The sequence below is a fragment of the Miniopterus natalensis genome, chromosome 8, assembly GCF_054644295.1.
Source record: "Miniopterus natalensis isolate mMinNat1 chromosome 8, mMinNat1.hap1, whole genome shotgun sequence".
Taxonomy (NCBI): domain Eukaryota; kingdom Metazoa; phylum Chordata; class Mammalia; order Chiroptera; family Miniopteridae; genus Miniopterus; species Miniopterus natalensis.
This window is the reverse complement of record NC_142088.1, coordinates 82,152,452-82,172,864: the sequence shown is the minus strand read 5'-3', so window position 1 is coordinate 82,172,864 and position 20,413 is coordinate 82,152,452. Positions and strand designations below refer to the sequence as shown.

Below are 20,413 nucleotides of genomic sequence, written 5' to 3'. Positions count from 1 at the left end.
TCGCTCACAGCAAGTGGGCACAGTTGCCCCAGCAGGGACTTGTTTGGCCTAGAACAAGGGCACCTTCCAGGGTGCGAGGCTCCCGAGTGCCCACGGTGTTCTCTCCCTGGGGCTCTCTTCCGTAGTGTGGACAGCCCACAGCCTTTCCACAGAGCGCCGTGTGTAATGAGCCTCACGGGTCCTACGACCCCTGGTCTAGAGGCTGATTTAGGGACATTGTGTTTGAGGACCTGCTGTGTGGAACTCATGAGATTCTGAGTGGCCAGGAGAATTGTCCAATATCAAAAGAACTTTAAAATTCAGGCTCTTACTGGCAGGCACTTTTTGACTTCAGGGGCAAAGCATCCATGAAGTCAACATGGAAAAAGGGCTTTCAAGGTCCAGGCCTTCTTGTTGTACAACCAAAAGACTGGCTGCTGCTGTTTGTCTTTTCCCTTCGGGGCTGGGTTGGCAGCTTTTAGGTAAGGGCAGTGCTGATCGTGAGCTGGCGGCATTTGCACGAATGTGTAAAGCTACCCTAGCCCTTCCTGCCTTAAATTCTGGTGCTCATTTCTCTTCCTTACTCATAAATGTCCCTTGTGCCCCCCCAACCGAACAGGCACTATATGAACCTGTTCAGGCAGACATTTCTCCTCAGTGATTTCCTTAATGGCATCTGAAAACTTGTCTGCTACCTCTTGCTCAGCAGAAGCTGCTTCTCCTGTTATCTTGATATTTTTTAAGCCAAACCTCTTTATAAAATTATTGACCATCCTCAGCTGCATTACATTCTCCAGCCTTGTAAGCATCACCTTCCTTTTGTTACTTAAATAAGCAAATAATGCCTTACGATGACTTTACTTTTTCTCGAATCATATTGCAGTCTGCAGGTAGCCTTTCTTATAGCAACTCTGCACCCACATAAAAGCTGCATTTTCAGTATGAGATAAATTTTGCAAAAAGTGCAGGTTTTTCACATCTGCTGGCATAGGTGCAGCAATAGCTTCATGAATCTCCTTGTCTTTTATTTCACAGTGATCTATACACTGGATTCAGTTATACTGAACTGGTGGCAACTGCAGCTGCAGACCTTAGTCTCTGGTGCACTTAAGCAATTCAGCTTTTCTTGTGATATCATGACTTCTCTCTGCTTCCTGGGAGCACGTCCAGCTCCCTAGTGACACTTCCCAGGGGTCCCAAGCTGTTATTCAAGATTTACACGAGGGCCTTGAGAGATCACTTTTGACTGCGATGCACAGCTTACTGTGGCGACCCCTGCTCGTGCGGAGAGGGTCAGCACCGCTCCGCACGTGGGAGGAGGTGCACACGCGTGAGCTACCGCAACAGCAGCAGGACATGGTCACAGAAGGACCTGCGTGCGCCACGGGTAACTGTCTGCAGTCCCGAGTCAGTCCTGCATCTCTGTGCCGTTACATTCCTCTCCACTGCTCTGTAAGTGTTTGTGTGGGCAACTTTTGATAAATTTTAACTTTCTATAATAGATTTGTATATATTTTATTGCAGTCAATGATAAAATGGGCAGTATCTGCATATATTTTATATGTTCATTGCATACCTAACTTTTTCTTAAACTATATTTCTACACTACATAGTTTGTCTGCAAGTTTTTTCAAATTGTCACAATTCTCCAAAATTTTTTTCAATATATTTATTGAAAATATATTGCATATAATCTGCATATAAGTGGACCTGCACAGTTCTACACACTAGCAATGAAAAATCTGAAAAAAATTTAAAAACTCCAGTCACAATCACATCAAAAAGACTAAAATAGGAATAAACTATGTAAAAAAGTATGACTTACACACTGAAAATCATGAAACATTGTTTAATGAAATTTTAAAAATCTAAATAAATGGAAAGACAACCCATGTTAATGAATCAGAAAACTTTTTAGTCACACTCATCACCCTGCCCCAACCATTCCCGACCCCTGGCAACCACTATTCTGCTTCCATCTCTTTAATTTTGTTATTTCAAGGGTGTTGTATGAGTGGAATTGTAGTGTGTAGTCTTTGAGACTGGCTTTCTTCACTCAGCATAATGCCCTTGAGATGTGTCTAGTTTGTTGTGTGTCAGTAGATAATTCCTTTTTATCCTGCCTCCCTATGTAACCTTTGGACATTTATTTATAATTCATTTTGATTTATTGGTAGTATTTTTTGGTGTACCTCTTTGTATAGATATTTTATATATGACTCTAAAAGTCATAGCTACATAGCTCAGGCACAGTCCCCCAGTGTGAGCATCCTCTGTGGTGATGCTCCAGGCCCCTGGGCTCCGCTCCATCTCTCAGTCCACCTTTCTGTTTAGGTTGGGTATTTTCTATTCTTCCACCCTGGGATGGCTGCTAGAAACAGGTATTATTCTTGGCCACGTGTAAATGCCTGTGCTACTCCCTCACATCCTTCCAGGTGGTTCTTTCTGGCCTGGAACAATTTCCTTACATACATGCGCTTAAGAGTGCTCATTTGAAAACATGAGGGACCCTCTAGAGACCTTTGGGGTTCTTCTCTGCACAGCCTTCTCCTTTCCAGGATCCAGTTCTGCAGAGTCTGGCTGCCTTTGTCTTCCTGGACTTCCAGCTCCATCTCTTTAATTCAGGGAGTTTGCTCAGCTCTGCGTTGGATTCCTCTTCTCTTGGTGAAAGCTGGGCAAACATAGGGTTCACTTGTTCATTTCTGTCTTTTATGGGTCACTGTCCTTTGTAGCCTGATGTTCAGTATCTTGAAAACAATCATTTCATTCATTTTGTGTTTCATATATTTTTTTCTGGTTCCTGCTACTTCATCTTGACTGGGTACAGCTGTCTCAGGAATTTTTTTTCTGTTTTGGAAGATGCAGTAATTTTTCATCATGATGTATCATTATGTTAATATGTAATGTTTTTCTTATTTATTTTATTTTATTATCATTTTTAAGTTATGTTTTTATTGATTTAGAGAGAGAAAGGGAGAGGGGGAGAGAGAGAGAGAAACATCTATCGGCTGCCACCAACATGCCTCCTTCTAGGGATTAAACCTGCAACTCGGGCATGTGCCTGACTGGTAATCAAACCTAAGACCTCTTGGTGTGTGGAAGAAGCTCAACCAACTGAGCCACACTGGCCAGGGCTCTGATTGATTTTTAAGTGAATTGATAAATAATTTAACTGTTTTTTAAATCCTCACCCAAGGAGTGAGGATACTTTTTCCATTGATTTATAGAGAGAGTGGAAGGGAGGGGAGGCAGGGAGAGAGGAGAGAGAAGCATCGATGTGAGAGAGACACACTGACTGGCCGCCCTCCACCCCTGGACCATGGGCGGGGAAAGGAACCTGCAATGCCCTTGACCTGGAATCAGAACCCCGGCCCTTCTGTGGGTGGGTTCACAATCTAACCACTGAGCCAGAACAACCAGGGCTAAAATGTTTTGTTTTAATGTTCAGTATGGTAAATATCAATAGATGTAACCCACATAAATAAAAGCTCTTGAGTGTGTCGGCCTGTGGACTGAAGGGTCTCAGGTTGGATTCCAGTCAAGGGCACGTGCCTCTGTTGTAGGTTCAGTCCCCAGCCTTGGTTGGGTGTGTGCAGGAGGCAACCAATCGATGTCTCTCTCCTCCCGCCCGCCCCACCCCCCACTCTCTGAAAAGCGATGGAGAAAATATTCTCTGGTGAGGGTTAACAAATAATAATAATAAAAATTAAAAGCTCCTTGGTATTCTTAATACATTTTAAGATTGTAAAACAAAAACTAAAAAGTTTGCATACCACTTACTATATGAGTTTATTTAATCCCCACAGCGCCCTTGTGAAGGGGGTACTATTGTTACAAACCCTATTTTGCAGATGAGGAGACTGAGGCCCGGAGCAGTGATGCAGTTGTTCAAGACCAGGTGGTTAGTAAGTGTGAGGCAGTATTTCAACCCAACTAGCCTGACTCTATGGCCTGTGCTCTTCAAACCACTTTTCCACATTGCTTTTAATAGCATTGGTTTTCCAACTTGTTACAAGATTTCTAAGCTTCCCAGAGTAAGCATCAGATGTAGGCCCAGCCTGTTCTCCCAGGTCTGCACCCTCTTCTCACCCAGTAGAATCTCTGGGCTCCATGTGTCTTCATATTACCAACTCTGGTGTGTTTCCCTGGGAGGAAAAATGTGTGGTTGCTCTCTGGGTTGCCCTTGCTGACCTTGAGAAGAAATATACGTTCCAAGAGGGACTCCTTGTTATTAATTGGGCCTAAATTCATAACCAGAGTCAAGTAGCCAATGCTAACAGGGGCCTCTCACACACTCGGCATTGCAGGGAAAATCCACAGACTGGACTGCCAGCCTCCTGCGCTGTGCTCCTGCTGGCCGAGCCAGCCCTTCTAAAGGAGTTCATGGAATTGTCTTTCAACCAATGGGCTGAGACCACCCCCAGCCAATGGAAACTACACAGCTATATCTTCATTTGCATTTTTACTGACCTATATAGCAGCCTTATAATGATTCCAACCAATCAGTACAGTGTTATTTGGTTCAAACTGTGCAAATTTGGAATCCTCATTTGCATAACATTGGACCAATCAGAAACTGAGGAGGGAACTTTCTCTAGAAAGGGCAGCCTCTGCTTTATGTGGAAGGAGCGCACTTTTGGTTTCCCTGGTTTGCAAACTCTACCTGAATAAAGCTTTTCCTTTCACAGCTCCCCAGATGGGGACTTCTGTTGGCATTAGATTGGTGGCAGCAACCTTTTGTTGACACGCTCATGCTTGGACCTCACACTAATGGACTGGCTCCTAATGCATAGTTGTGCAGGTGCAACTGCAGCTTCTCTGGGTGGCACCTGTTGGAGGCCTTGGGCTTCCCTGTAGGTGGTCATCCTTTAGTGCCAGTCTAAGTGACTGTGTCTTGGGGGTCCCCAGACCAGCCTGTCTTGGAGCAGATTGTGAACCAGTGCACAGCAACAAAAGTCTGGAATATGGAAAATGAGTTTGAGCATGACTTGGCTTTTCAAACAGATTCCGTTTTTAAAACAATACTTTCTATCATTTCTTCAAATTATGGATTCCTGAGGTGTAAATAAATGTTTGTATTTATAGATATTCAGTTCAGGAATAGATATGTTCAGTAAAGTCATGTTTGAGATACTTTGAACAGGAGTGTGATATAAACTCTACATTTAAGCACATTTCATATGAGTATAAAACTTACCAAAATGTTTAAAACAGTGTTCATTTAATAAATGTTTGCTGAGCAGCTTCTCTGAGTAGAGCCCTGTTCTTGATCCCTGGGACAGAGCAGTGAACAGAGCAAGAGGGTTTACTCCTGAGAGTGTGCATCCTGGTGCACAGCACATTTACGCACACAGGTGGTCACTGTGAGCACGGCCATATAGAATTACATCACTGGTCCAGCAAATGGCCCAGGGCCTGCTGTGTATCTGGCCTCTGTTGGTTTCCATATTGTATAAAAGTAAACAGTTCCAACCCTGAGGGCTATAAAATTTGATTGAAGAACTAACACCAGTTATTCTCATGTAAGTTGGATAATCAAAGTGTCCACAGAGCACAAGAATGTGGCCCCTCTCCCAAACAGTGCAAACTCAGGGAGACCCTGGGCCACGTTATGGACCGCTCAGTGCAAAGGGTGCCCTGGAGCCCACCCCGGGCAGCCCTGCTCAGCACTGTCCAGTGTGAAGCGACTGTGAAACTGCAAACAGGAGGATCACAGTCCTGCGCACATAGCTGCGCAGGTAAGACTGTGGCTGAAGTGTTGTCAGCATTCGTCTTTGCTGGTGAAACTCAATTTTCAGCTGCCCCTTTGCTGGCCCCTATGGATTGGGAGGCAGCTGTCGCTCCTTTTGTTCTGCAGTCCCGGTTCTGGGCCTGTATGGGGATGGGCTTCCCACAAGCTCGCCAAGCAGGCGCCTCCGCAGGAAGGCTGGCTTTTCCTTCCTGGTCTTCCTCCACCCTGTCCAGACCCCAAGGTGCCTCCAGTCCCACCCTCCAGCTTCCCCCAAGCCTCCTGCTCAGGGAGAGATGAGACTGGAATGCCTGCGTGCTCCTTGGTGGCTGGACACTCCCAGTTGCTGCCCAGTCTTTCTCCAAGTCGCCGTGCCAAGCGGGCTAGGTGCTATTTGCCCCAGAAAAGTTGCTGGCAGCACTGAGGGAAGGAAGCGGCAGAAGGAGGCAGAGTGGCGACGGAGCCCTGGAGGTAGAGACACTGTGTGGCCTCTAAGCAGTGCCTTCTCTGTCCACATGTGCATGGGGCCCATCCCTGGTCCTCCCTGCTGCTCCCTTCTACCCTCTAAGTGACCGTGCTGATGTTGCTCATGTTGGGGTCGGGGTGGTTTGCCCTCCTGGCGTAGCCTCACACACCCTTAGTCAGGTGGCATCCGGGCAGTGGGAGCCCACCTTGGCTGGATGCTGGGCCTTGTGCTGGGGAGACCAAGTCTGGACAGGCTGGGCCTGGGGCAGTGGCGCCAGCTGCTCTTTATCTTGGACAGGTGTTGGAGATGCTCTGATGGGAAGGTTGGTGGGTTGGCTGGGTGTCCCACTGGAAAAGAGGACGCAAAACGAGCCTCACACTGGAGGGCAGTGCGGGCACCCTGCGGACAACGAGCTCTGTGGTCACCATGCACGTGTGGCCTCCTGTTGGATGTTGAGGTCATGACGCTCTGAGGTGCGGAGATGGTGGCCTTCTTGAGTGCCCGTTGGGGGCTGCCCTCAGCTCCTCTCATTCGAAGGCCACTCTTGTTTTAACCCTGTGATGAGCTTGGTCCCCGAGTTCTGGTGGGAGTGGAGGGCATTTTCTTCCTGAGGCCAGGCAAGGCAGTCTCTGGAAGGAAAGTGGAACCACGAGCACGAAGCTCCTGGCCCAGCTCGGCCCCTGAGGAAACCAGGCTCTCAAGCAGTCCATGTGCTCCACAGGCTGGACGAGTTTCTGCCTCCTGCGTTAGTCCCCCAAGTGTGGGAAGAGTGAGCTGGTCATTTTTCCGCCAGCACCTCTCTCTGGGCTCTGGAGGTCCAGATGGCGTGGACAGTGGCAGGCCGGTGTCCTCAGGGCAAGCTCACATTTTAAAATGAAACATTTATTTGCAAACAGCAAATGTTTTACTATCTGTGGGTGTGCAGAAGTGGGCGTGGTGCCCGTTATTAATTTCTTGGCCTGGGAAGCTGGGCTGGAGAGAGGCTCGACTAGAACAGCCCAGCCTCTCCCTCAGGCTGTCCAGGTGCCTCCTTGCCTTTCCTGACCCTCAGAGGCCACTTCTGAATAAACTTTAGCCTCAAAGGAGCTGGGTAATTAGGGTTCTGTGCTACTGCTAGACCTCGCTCAGCATTTGACCATCCCCAAAACCCTAAGAGGTAGATGCCTAAACCAGATGCAAGGAGAGACCCTTTGGGCAAAACAGCCATCAGGTGCCTCACATCATGGGGGCCATCGTCACACAGGTGTGACACTGGTCCTGCCTTCAGGGAAGGCACCCTGGCTCCTGCTGGAGTCATGCTGCAGGCCTCTCCAGCCCCCTGGGTCACATGGGGCTGGGCCTCAGGTCCAGGGATTGGAGGAGGCCACTGGAGGCACTTCGAGATACCCAAGTTCTCTCTGTCCTTGTGCTACTGAATAGGTCATGCTGGCCAAAGGAAGCCCAGCCTCTCCCTTGGCTCTCATGAACCCTACCTTGCTCAGAGGACCCTTGGCACTGGACTGGCTCAGATGTGGCTGGAGTGGAGGAGTGAAAGGTGGTGTGGGGCAACTAGGAATTGAAGGGGGTGCTCACAGCTGCCCTGAGCCTCAGAGGGTAGCAGGTCTGAGCCCGAGGAGACCCCCACCAGTTCCAGTGTCACCTTGTGGAAATCTGGTTCACAGCCCACTTTGTGGTCCAACCTTGACCTCTGCCATCCAGAGCCCCTCTGTCTTGCTCTGAGTCATCACTTTAAGTGGGCAGTCAAGCCTCCCTCAACCTCCGTCCCAGTTACACCCCAGCCTCAGCACTACCCCCCCCCCCAACTGCTGTCCATTCTCTGCTTCCCTTAGGGCAACATTTCTCAAAATCAGTTACACTATCCTCTGCCTCTACTCTCCCCCTGGGTGCTTGGTGCCCCACTCCAAGGAGCAGAGGGAGCGGTGCTCCTGAGAGTGGGGTGTTGCAGGGCCCTGCCACCCCTCCAGCTGGCCTACTCCTCTCCCTTCCATGGGCCTGCTGCTCACATGGAGCCCAGGCCCCTCCCTGTTCTCTGAACCACCGAAGCTTGCAAAGCGGGAACAATGGGGCCCTCTGGGCTGTGACACCTGGCCTTCCTCCTCCTCATCTCCTGGCCGCCCTCCTCACTGCTCCCCTTGACCTGTCACCTGGGCGGGGTCCTGGCTCTACACAGACACCCTCAGTGACCTCATGAGCCCCAGGGTTGAAATTCTATCTGCTCCAAACCTACCACATCTCTGCCAGGCTCCTCTTCGGAGCTCCAGGCACAGGGCACCCACTCCCCACCACCCATTTCCCCTGGAAGTGCAACACACACCCTCAGCTGGTCCAGGGCTGTAACACACCCTCAGCTGTAACACACCCTCAGCTGGTCCATGGCAGGTACCCGGAAAGAAAGCAAAAGAGCCTGGGACCTTCTAGACTCTCTGCAATGACCCCACACCCGCCATAGATGCTCCAGTCAGACGCCCAGCAGAGAGAATTTTAATTTTACCAAGATACTCAGATACCCACTACTCAGAGCTTCCTATTAATAGTGTACTAATATTGTACTATACTTACCTTCCATCCCTTTACCCACCTGTCAGTCCACCTTGATTTTTACAGTGTCTTTCACAGTAAATTACAGACACCAGCATCTTCCCACTGAAGGACTTGGGCAAACACATCATTAACTGGAGTTCAATATTTGTTGAGGGTTTTTTTTTTCTTTTGAGGCAAAATTTATGTGCATTGAAATATTCAAGTCTCAAACATATATTTCATGAATTTTGACAAATGCATATACCTGTGTGACCCAAACCCCTATTAAGATACAGAATATAACCATTGTCCCCAAAGTTCCCTCATGCCCCTGCCCCCTGCCCCCACCTGAGACAGCCACCGGAGACTGGTGAGTGCTGCATCGCGCAGGCTTCTTTCACTCAGAGGGGTCAGAGGACTGTCTGAGAGGACTGTCTGTCCTCTGTGCTGGCTTAGACTTGCCCACCTTTCCGAGGGTGGGACACAAGCTCCACCTCAACCCTCCCCTTGTTTTCCCTGCCCCCGCCTCCCTGTTCTCCAGACGCACTGCCTTCTTCAGACCCTTGAGCTCCTCAAGGAGTGGCCTCAGGGCCGCTATAGTACTGTTCTGCTGGCTTCTTTCCATACAGTTTTTCACTTCAGGGTCACTCTTCAGAAGCCGTCCTTGCTCCTCACTCTGAAGCAGCCCCTCACTGTCCTTTTCTTTACTCCACTTGTCCCTGTCTAAAAATATGCTTATGCACTTGCTCACTAGTTCACTGTCTGTCCCTGTGCCAGCTAAAGTTGATGAGGCTGTGGCCCATGGACTCTCATTCACGGATCTACCTCCAGTGCCTGGACAGAACTAGTCTTGAGTGAATGGGTGGTGAACGAGTGAATGTGTGAGTGACCACTGCCAGGCGACTGCTAGCCCTTCCCCGAAAACTTGACCTCTGGCTGCACTGAAGGAGGCTGGCCCATGGCTCCAGGGAACCTCGTATCTCCAGGGAGGCTGAGTGATGTCCACAGATGCCACTCAGTACTTGCTGAGTGTGCCCGTGGCTCAGGATAAGGCAGGCCGGGGGGTAGGTGAGCTGGTTTGACTCTGGCTTAGCCACACCAACCATACTGTGGGAGGCTCTCGGGCTCTCAGGCAGGCCTGGGTCCCCTCAAGGGAAGGAGCAGGTCCCTTTGGCATCCTGCCTTCTGCTTTTCATTCTCTTTGGTTCCCACAGGACCCCAACATTAAATTAGCCACCTAGCAGGGTAGTTGACTTCTGGCGCAGTCCCCAGCCTGCCTGTTCCTGTGCCTCGAGAACTGTGGAAAGCGTTGCTCCCTACACAGGTAGATGAACCAAGAAGTCACCACGTCATGCTTCATCAGCCATCAAGCTATAGGCGAGCAGATCAGCTAAGACACAACTGCAAAAAGAACTTACTGCAAACCCCACTAATTTAAAGATACGAGCTACCAAGGAACTGGTGCCTTTTCCAAACTTATTTCTGCAGATGGCACTCTACACGTTACTGACACTCCACTGTTAGTTTTTTGTATGGGGGTTGCTGCTTTGCATGGTCATTTCTAGAGGGGTTTTATCTATTGTCAGGACTAGAAGTCATGTACTGTTCAGTCGGGTAACTTATCAGCCATCAGCTCTGGCCCACAGTGAGACAGTTGGACTGCTTCCAACCATGAGCTACATGCCACCACCCTTGGGTAGAGGGAGGGGTTTTGTTTTGTTTGTTTAATAATGGGTTTTTTTTGTTTTTGTTTTTTAATGTCTTTATTGATTTCAGAGAGAGGAAAGGAGAGGGAGAGAGAGGTAGAAACATCAATGATGAGAGAGTCATTGATCAGCTGCCTAGCTGGCAACCCGGGCATGTGCCCTGACCGGGAATCGAACCCTGATCGCCTGGATCCCAGGTCGATGCTCAACCGTTGAGCCACGCCCTGCCGGGCTGTTTAATAATTTTCTTAGAATAGATTCCCTAAATAGTTTTATATTAATTTCCAGGTCACTTTAACAGCTTGTCAGTAGCACTTCATCATAGAAAGGTGTTCACCTAAAAATAAAAGGCCTTGCAAAGTGAGAGGCAAACAAGTGTTTATAAGCATTGATTCAGGCAGACGCCCAAAATAACGTTCCGATTAGTAGACAAAGGCAAAGGGTATTTATGAGAAGGAGAAGGGGAACAATTAGGCCAACAGAAGGAAGGCATTTCTATTGCTGCGGAGAAGCTAACATAGTGACTCTAATTCTAAATGATGTTTTAAATTTTCAGTCAGGTAGTTATTGTTAGATGGGCCAGGTACAGAAACCCAGGTACAGAAACTCACCAGGGAAGGGAGCCCCAGATACCTAGCAAGGGGCAAAACTGGGAAAACAAGAACCTTGCCCCCAGAATAACCTTTCCTCCCCCAGTATATTGCTGGTCATGGGGTTTAGATCCCCTGAGCCTTTCCTTCCCATACATAACATCTAGGCCTCAGTTGTATTTCAGCTCCAGGCCTAGAAAAGCAGCAAAACCAGGTAAGCGGCGCAGTGGCTGCCACAGGACCAGATACGCTGACTAAGGACCCCGGGCACCAACCAGTGGGTGGAGACCATGACCCTGAAAGAGCTCCCCGGACAAGCCCATGACTATTCTACTGAGACCCTCGCCTGAGACCTCCCCTAAGGTTCCCACCTGCAAGAGAGAGAAATACACGCAGGACAGAGCACCCAGGCGAGCCCCACTAGGGGAACAAGCCAGCACCATCTCCATCCCGCCAAGGAGACCACACAAGACCTGCCACCAGGGGAGCACCGGGCCGCAGCGGCTCCCGGGGCTCACCCCGACCCTGTCCCAGGGCCGCTTCCCCCGACCTCTGGGTGCCCAGAGCCCCAGCGGGCTCCCTGCTGCTTCCTCTGTGCCCCTCCCTGTCCCCTGTCCCGAGTGTATTTCGCGGCCGTCATGAGCCCAACGCCCTCGGCTGCGCGCTGTGCAGCCTCCCTCTGGGCGCCCCCGTCCCCTTTATGGGTGTAACTGCCCTTGTCCGCGCTCCGCTCGCCCTCGGCGGCGCTGCCAGCCCCCAGGGCCGGGTCACAGTCCTGCCCGGCGCCCGTCTCCCGGCACCGGCGTCGCTCCCAGCGCGGGGCTCACGGGCCTGGAGCCATCCCGGGGCAGCCGGGCGGGGGCCCGGGGGCGCCCAGGGGCGGGTGGGGGTCACGGCGCCCCGGAGGACGTCTGCGGGGATCCGAGGACGGAGGCGGACGGCGACCTTCCGGCCGCTCGGAAGCCGCCCGGAGCGCGGGGGCGGCGGGGGGCGGGGGGCGCCGGCGGGGGGGGCGGCGGCGGGGGGCGGCGGCGGGGGGGGGAAGGCGGGGGGGGCGGCGGCGGGGGGGGCGGCGGCGGGGGGCGGGCGGCGGGGGGGGCGGCGGCGGGGGGGGCGGCGGGGAGGCGGGGAGGCGGGGGGCGGCGGGGGGGGGCAGCAGGGGGGCGGGCGGGGTCGGCGGGGAGGCGGGCGGGGGCGGCGGGGAGGCGGGCGGGGGCGGCGGGGAGGCGGCGGGGGCGGCGGGGAGGCGGCGGGGGGGGGGGGCAGCAGGGGGGCGGGCGGGCGGGGCCCCTGTTCCCCGGAGCCCGACTTCGCTCCTGCAAAGGGAAAGCTACGCCCGGAATGCGGGCGGCTCCCGGCGCGGGGACGTGACCCGCCCCCCGCCCCCCACCCCCGGGCGGGGCGGCGCCTCCTCCGGGCGGCTCCCTGCTGCCCAGACCGGCGGGCGCGCGGGCGGCGGGACCCGGCTCGGCCTCCGGCCACCATGACGGGCAGGTAACGGGCGTGTGCGGGGGGACGGACCCGGCCGGGCCTCCGGGCGCCGCGGGGACCCGGATGGAGCCCCGGGGGAGCCTGGGACCCGAGGGCGGGGGCCCGGCCTCCGGAGCCGGTGGGCCCCGTGGGGGCGGGGGGCCCGCGGACCCTCCGGGAACAGGCGGAACAGGCGGGGTCCGCGGGGGGCGCTCGGCCCCGACCCCCGACTCGGGCTGGCGCACGAGGAGCCCCCGGGGGCGCCGGGAGCGGGCTTGGGGGGCAGCGCCGGGAACGGCCAGGAGTCACCGAGGGCAGAGCCGAGCCCCAGACCCGCCCGGGGTACCGGGGTCCCCCGGCCCAGATGGCTGAAGGCTGTGGCCGGGGGTTTTGGGGCGTCCCCAGGAGCCGCCACCCAGGCTCCGTCCTCCGTCCCTGCAGGGACCCCGCGGACGGCCCGTCCCCCCAACCCTGCGGGCTCCGAGGGCGGCGGGGGCGCGGGCTGGAGAGGCGCCCCGGGCCCCCCTCGGCCCCGCCGCCCTCGCTCTGCGGGGCCCCTCGCCCCGCGCCCGGGCCCCGGGGTGGAGGCCGCCGGCGGTGGCGGGAAGGCCGCGGGCAGGGCCAGCGCCCCGGGCCGCGCACCCCGAACCCCGGGAATGCCGGCCGTCAAAGGACATTGGAGACCAGAGTGAAAACACGGAGTTCGGTTTTCCCTTGTAAAAGCGGGTTCGGAAAATCAGAAACCGGGAAGGTTATGGAGACGTAAAGGAGAGCAGGGCTGCCCCTCGGTGCCCTCAGGGGCTCCCCCGCGGGCTCCTGCCCGCCCGCCGCGCCCGCCCTGCGGGGCCCCGCGCGCCCGGCGTGCGCCAGGCCGCTGAGCGGGGACGCCTGACCCTCCCTGGGGGACGCGACTCCCCGCCCCCGGTGGGACTCCCCCCTCTGCCTCCCGCCGCCATGCCCTCTCCATGTCCACTGCAGAACTGAGCCCCCAGGGCAGTGCCCAGGCCTGAGTCCCTTGCTGCCAAGACCCAGGCTGACCTTTCGTGGCACCCCCCCACCTAAGGGCTCCCCCTGCCGGCGGTGGAGCAGGCGCCACAGAGGGAGGGCAGTGGGGAGCCACTGAAGGGACCCAGAGTGGCGGTGGCCCTGCGCTTTGGAAATTTACCCCTGGGTGCTGTGTGGAGAAAGGAAGAGATGGGGAAGGAGATGGTCGGGGGCCCAACGTCAGGGGAGGCGGTTCCTCAGCAGAGTGAATGAAAAAGCAGCTCTGACAAGTTCAGTGATGAAAAGTAACCCCCCAGGGTGATCTGATCAGATTCCTAATGGGACACGTGGTGATTTGGCCTGTGCCTCTAGGTTAACACACCTTCAAAATGCCTCACTGCCAGATCCCTCAGAAGCATAACCACCCCCAAGCGAGCACAGAATGTCAGTCTCCCACCTCCCTGTCATCTCCCTTACTTTCCTCCTTAACTCCAAATGCATAAAAGAAACAGCACACTGTCACTTTCTAAGTCTGTAGAGATCTTGCTTCCACGTGTATTCTCTTTTTGGCTCAGATAAACTCTAATAAAGTCATAGATTTTTTTCCCACAGGTTTGGACGTTCTTGTGTTAACAGCAGCCATGGTACAGATAGTGGGGGTGGACTCAGGAATCCGGGAGGTGACATGGACAGGACTTGAGCAGAGGCATGCCCAGTTGGTCGTGGCAGGTGTGGGGTGGACACAGAGCTGGGCGGGGCCATGAGGCATCTGAAGAGCTGTGGCCGGTCTAAAGGGAACCACCAGGACATAGCTGCTGAGCGGGGGCAGCCGGGCCTGGGCTGAGTTGGGCCAGACGATGAAGGAGGCCTGGAGCATGGGTGTGCTTGCTGAGGGAGGGCTTGCTGTGGCAGAGGCGCTCGGCCCCCAACAGCAGCCCGGTGACTTGGGGCCTTGCGAACATCTAACTCTGTCCCAGCTGAAGGGATCTTTGGCATCACTCCTGTCCTACCGGGAGGACATCAGAGCCCAGGCAGGTTACACTACCCGCCCAGGGACCCTGCCTGTCAGCTGCACTCCCCACCACCATGGTGGTCCTGGCCATTGCCCCCTTCCTCAGCAGTGTCCCCAGGGCCCCCCTCGGCAGAGGAGCCTGCCAAGGTGCATCTAGGGTGGCAACCAGAGCCCTCAGCACAGCACATGAGGCTGTGATGGAGTCGGGTTCAAGCAAAGTGTGAAGCAGATGACAAGTGATGCAGAACTGAGCCCTGAGCCCCAGACAGGTTGGGCTGGGCTCCACCCATGTCTCCTCAGCTCCCCACTCTTCTTCTGTTTCTAGTATCGACTCTCCCCTTCCACTGGCCAAGGAAGTGTGTGGGGGTTGGAGGGCCTGATTTGTAGGGAGTACAATTCCATGCTGTAATTACTCCTACCTTGGCTCACATCAAGCTACCAACCCGATGTAAACTGGCTTGAAAAATTCCTTCAAATTTAACAGCCAGCGTTTGCAAGTTGGTACAAGAGGGCGCAGGCACAGCACAGTTGTGGAGAGGGGCCAGGCTTTCCGGTGCCTGTCCTGCCTCTCAGTCCACGCTGCTTCTGTCTGCTCCATTTATCGCTTGCTGATTCCTACTTAAACTTTCCTAAGGGGTCATTTCCAGGTTGCAGGAAGGGACAGAGGGAGGCACCTTAACTCTTCTTGTTCTGTCCATGGAGATCTTGTAAATTTTTGATGATGAATATTTATGAGATGATCTAATAAGATGAATGTCTTAATGAGAGATGTAGTTAACATTAGCTGGCCGTATCTATCTCACTAAGATGAGATGACAGGACGGATATATGTATGTAAAACCAAATCTGTGTCCACACTAATGCTTGTGTTTTAAATAGGAAAATAAAATCATTCAAAATAAAATTTCTGGTGGGGTCAGAAGGTTGGAATATGCCATTCATTCGAGGCATCCCAAGGGACTGGCCGAGCTGTCTTCAGCCTTCCAGTGCCGCCCAGGTGCCCAGTGGAAGCAGGCTCTGGTGGACAGGCCATTTGTGATGGCCTGCATTGCTCAGCCGCGGGACTGGCAGCCCCTCCTCAGCACTTGCTGGTGGCTGCCTGGTGGTCTGTGCCTCTAGTCAGTTATGTAGGCACATTCTTTACTACATGTGCACTTTTTAAAAATGGGACATACAATTCACATACCACTGAATTCACTCTGTGTACAATTTAGTGGGTTTAATACACTCACTAGTTTGCAACCAAGGTGTGCGCCCTTGCCCAGAATTGAACCTGGGAACCTTAAGTTCTCAGCCGACGCTCCAACCACTGAGCAACACTGGCTAGGGCTATGATCTCAGTTCTTTTAAATTTATTGAGGCTTATTTTGTGGTCTAACATGTGGTTTATCCTGGAGAATGTACCATGTACACTTGAGAAGAATGTTCTGCTATTATTGGGTGGGTTATTCTATAGATGTTTTTTGTCTTGTGTTATACCCAGTTTTCGCGAGATTAATTCACAGAGACCGAATTGAGAGTTTGGAGATTTATTTTGCCGGCGGCTGTGAGGGGCTCATGCCCTAAAAAGACTCTCAGCCCTGAACAGTGTTTGCAGGGATAATATAAAGGCAGAAAAAACAAACAAACTACATTCTCTTTGGTTAAGGGGGAGCAGTTCGGTCAAGGGGATGCAGATGGCAGAACTAGCAGAGCAGAAGACAGAAGCTAAGATAAGCGTTAATCAACTTTCTACAGTTATCTGTTCTCTGGAATTCTGTGGGCTGCACTTCTTTACACAGAGCCAGGAAAGGAGAAGAGGTCATTGCTTCTACACAATAAATTTTATTGCTCTTGTTTATCTTACAGTAGCGGTTGTAAGGGTAGAAGACAGGGTGCTGTACTTCAGTTGCTTTACAGTGTTTGTATCTTCTGTATCCTTGCTTAGCTTTCGTATAATGGCCTATCCATTATTGAAAGAGGAGCACTGAAGTCTCCAAATATTATTGTAAATTCTCTATTTTTCTTCGGTTCTCACAATTTTTGCTTCAGGTAGTTTGGGGCTCTGTTGTTACATGCATACATGTTTATATGTGTTATTTCTTTTTGAAGGATTGACTTTTTATCATTATGAAATGTCTTTTTTTTGCTCTTACAACAATTTTTTGTCTTAAAGCCCATTTTTTCTGATACTAGTATAGTCACTCCAATTCTCTTAAAAAAAAAAAAAATATATATATATATATATAGAGAGAGAGAGAGATGTTTTTTTTGTTCAGTGGTTAGCCAGTTTTGTTCAGTGGTTAGAGCGTTGGCTTGCGGACTGAAGGGTCCAGGGTTTGATTCCGGCCAAGGGCACATATCTCTGTTGCAGGCTTACCCCACTCAGGGCACTTGAAGGAGGAAACAAATCAATGTGTCTCTTTCACATCCATGTCTCCCCCCCCCCTTCCACTCTGGAAGGAAAAAATATGCAATGGAAAAAATATTCTCCGGTGAGGATTAAAATATATATAAATATAAATATAAATATAAATATAAATATAAATATAAATATAAATATAAATATAAATATAAATATAAATATAAATTTTGACAGTATCACAGATGTCCCCCACCCCCACCTTTGCCCCCTTCTGTCCAGCCCCTACCCATCCCAGGCCTTCACCACCCTATTGTCTGTGCCAATGGGCTATGCATATAAGTATATAAGTTCTTTGGCTAATCTCTTCCCATCTCCCCTCCCCTCTGAGATAGGTCAGTCTGTTCCATGTCTCCATGCCTCTGGAGGTATTTTTGCTGGTTAATTAATTTTGTTCATTAGATTCCACAAATAAGTGAGATCATGTGATATTTGTCTTTCTCTGACTGTTTTATTTCACTTAGCGTAATACTCTCCAAGTCCCTCCATGCTGTCTCAAAGGGTCAGAGATCCTTCTTTTTTCTTTTTTTTTTACAGCTGCATAGTATTCCATGGTGTGAATGTCCCACAGCTTTTTTATCCACTCATCTACTGATGGGCACTTGGGCTGCTTCCAGAGCTTAGCTATTGTAAATTGTGCTGCTATGTACATGGGGTGCATATATTCTTTCTGATTAGTGTTTGGGGTTCTTAGGGTATATTCCTAGAAGTGGGATCACTGGGTTAAAAGGCAGTTCATTTTTAAATTTTGAGGCAACTCCATACTGTTTTCCATAGTGGCTGCCCCAGTCTGCATTCCCACCAGCAGTGCACCAGGTTCCCCTGTCCCCACACCCTCACCAGCACGAGTCATTTGTTGATTTGTTGATGGAGCCATTCTGACAGGTGTAAAGTGACACCTCATTGTGGTTTTAATTTGCCTCTCTCTGGTGATTAGTGGTGTTGAGCATTTCTTCATATGTCCCTTGGCCACCTGTAGGTCCTCTTTGGAGAAGTGTCTATATAAGTCCTTTGCCCATTTTGAAATTGGATTGTTTGTCTTCTTTTTGTTGAGTTGTATGAGTTCTTTATATATTTTGGAAATTAATCCCTTATCAGATGTATAACTGGCAAATATGTTTTCCTGTACTGTGGGTTCTCTTTTCATTTTGATGATGGTTTCTTTTGCTTATTTGTTTATTTTTTCCTTTGTTTCTCTCTCTCTTTTTAATATCTTTATTGATTTCAGAGAGAGGAAGGGAGAGGGAGAGGGAGAGCTGAAACATCAATGATGAGAGAGTCATTGGTCGGCTGCCTCCTACACACCTCAGATTGGGGATCATGCGCCCTGACCGGGAATCGAACTGTGATCGCCTGGATCCTAGGTCGATGCTCAACTGCTGAGCCACACCCGGCTGGGCTCCTTTGTTTCTCTTGCCCTAGGAGATGTATTGACAAAAATTCTGTCATGTGAGGTGTATGAGATTTTGCTGCTTATGTTTTCTTATAGGATTTTTATGGTTTCACAACTTAATTTAAGTCTTTTATACATTTAGAGCTTGTTCTTGTGTATAGTGTAAGTTGGTGGTTTAGTTTCATCTTTTTGCATGTAGCTCTCCAGTTTTCCCAGCACCATTTGTTGAAGAGACTGTCTTTACACCATTGTGTGTTCTTGCCTCCTTTGTCAAATATTAATTGACCATAATGGCATAGGTATATTTCTGGGCTCTCTTTGCTGTTCCATTGATCTATATGCCTGTTCTTGTGCCGTACCATGCTGTTTTGATTATAATGGTTCTGTAGTATAGTTTGATACCTGGTTTTGTGATCCTTCCAACTTGTTCTTCTTTCTCAACATTGCTGCGGCTATTTGGGGTCTCTTTTGGTTCCATATAAATTTTTAGAATGTTTGTTTTAGATCTTTGAAATATGCTGTTGGTATTTTAATAGGATTGCATTGAATCTATAGATTGCTTTGGGCAGGATGGACATTTTAATGGTGTTAATTCTTCCAATCCATGAATATGGTATATTCTTCCACTTGCTTATATCTTCCTCTATCTCTTCACAGTGTCCTGTAGTTTTCTGAGTACAGGTCTTTTACAACCTTGGTTAAGTTTATTCCTAGGTATCTTTTTTTTTCCAGTTGCAATGGTAAATGGTATTGTTTTTTTAGTTTCTCTTTCCAAGAGTTCATTGTTGGTGTATAAAAATGCCATCGATTTCTGGGTGTTAATTATGTATCCTGCTCCGTTGCTGAATTCGTTTATTAAATCTAGTAGTACTTTGGTGGAGTCTATAGGGTTTTCTATGTACAGTATCATGTCATCTGAGAATAATGATAATTTTGCTTCCTCCTTTTCAATTTGGATGCCTTTTATGTTTTCTTCCTGTCTGATCACTGTGGCAAGGACTTCCACCACTATGTTGAATAAGAGTGGTGAAAATGGACACCCCTGTCTTATTCCTGTTCTTAAGGGAAACACTTTTAATTTTTGCTCATTGAGTATGATGTTGGCCCTAGGTTTGTCATATATGGCCTTTATTATGTTGAGGTATGATCCCTCTATTCACACTTTGCTGAGAGTTTTTATCACAAGTGGGTGCTGGATTTTGTTGAATGCTTTCTTTCTGTCCATTGATATGATCATGTGATTTTTAAAAAATGTATCTTTATTGTTGAAAGTATTACAGGTGTCCCATTCCCCCCTCCAATTGACCCCCTCCACCTCTCTCCCACCCCCTCCCCAAGACTTCACCCCGTCATTGTCTGTGTCCAAGGGTTATGCATATATGCATATAACTTCTTTGGTTAATGTTTTCCCACCCTCCACCCCCCTTCCCTCTTCCCTCTGAAATATGATCGTCTGTTACATGCGTCAATGTCTCTGGATCTATTTAGTTCATCAGATTCTTTTGTTCATTAGCTTCTTGTTAAAGACGACCCTTCAACATTTCCTGTAGTGCTGGTCTGGTGGTGATGAACTCCTTTAGCTTTTCCTTGTCTGAAAAGCTCTTTATCTGACCTTCAATTCTAAATGATAGCTTTGCTGGGTAGAGTAATCTTGGTTGTAGTTCCTTGTTTTTCATCACTTTGGATATTTCTCGCCACTCCCTTCTGGCCTGCAAAGTTTCTGTTGAGAATCAGCTGACAGTCGTATGGGTGCTCCCTTGTAGGTAATTAACTGCTTTTCTCTTGCTGCTTTTAAGATTCTCTCTTTGTCTTTAACCTTTGGCATTTTAATTATGATGTGTCTTGCTGTGGGCCTCTTTGTGTTCCTCTTGTTTGGGACCCTCTGTGCTTCCTGGACTTGTAAGTCTGTTTCTTTCCTCAGGTAGGGGAAGTTTTCTGTAATTATTTTTTCAAATAGGTTTTCAATTTCTTGGTCTCTTTCTTCTCCTTCTGGCACCCCAATAATATGAATGTTGGGCCTCTTGAACTTGTCCAGAGGCTCCTTATGCTATCTTCATATTTCTGGATTCTTTTTTCTGTTTGCTCTTCTGGTTGGGTGTTTTTTGTTTCTTCATATTCCCAATTGCTGATTTGATTCTCAGCGTCCTCTACTCTACTGTTGATT

The 20,413-nt window shown here is 50.3% G+C and overlaps 1 protein-coding gene across 1 annotated transcript in view; it reads left to right on the top strand.

The window, feature by feature from the left end:
• The first annotated feature begins 12,429 nt into the window (after positions 1–12,429).
• LIMS2 (LIM zinc finger domain containing 2) overlaps positions 12,430–20,413 on the top strand; it is a 39,428-nt gene continuing 31,444 nt past the window's right edge. Inside the window, exon 1 of the mRNA XM_087819942.1 lies at positions 12,430–12,483. Coding sequence (XP_087676068.1) covers positions 12,473–12,483 — 11 coding nt within the window. The 5' untranslated portion in view covers positions 12,430–12,472. The remainder of the gene's footprint in view (positions 12,484–20,413) is intronic.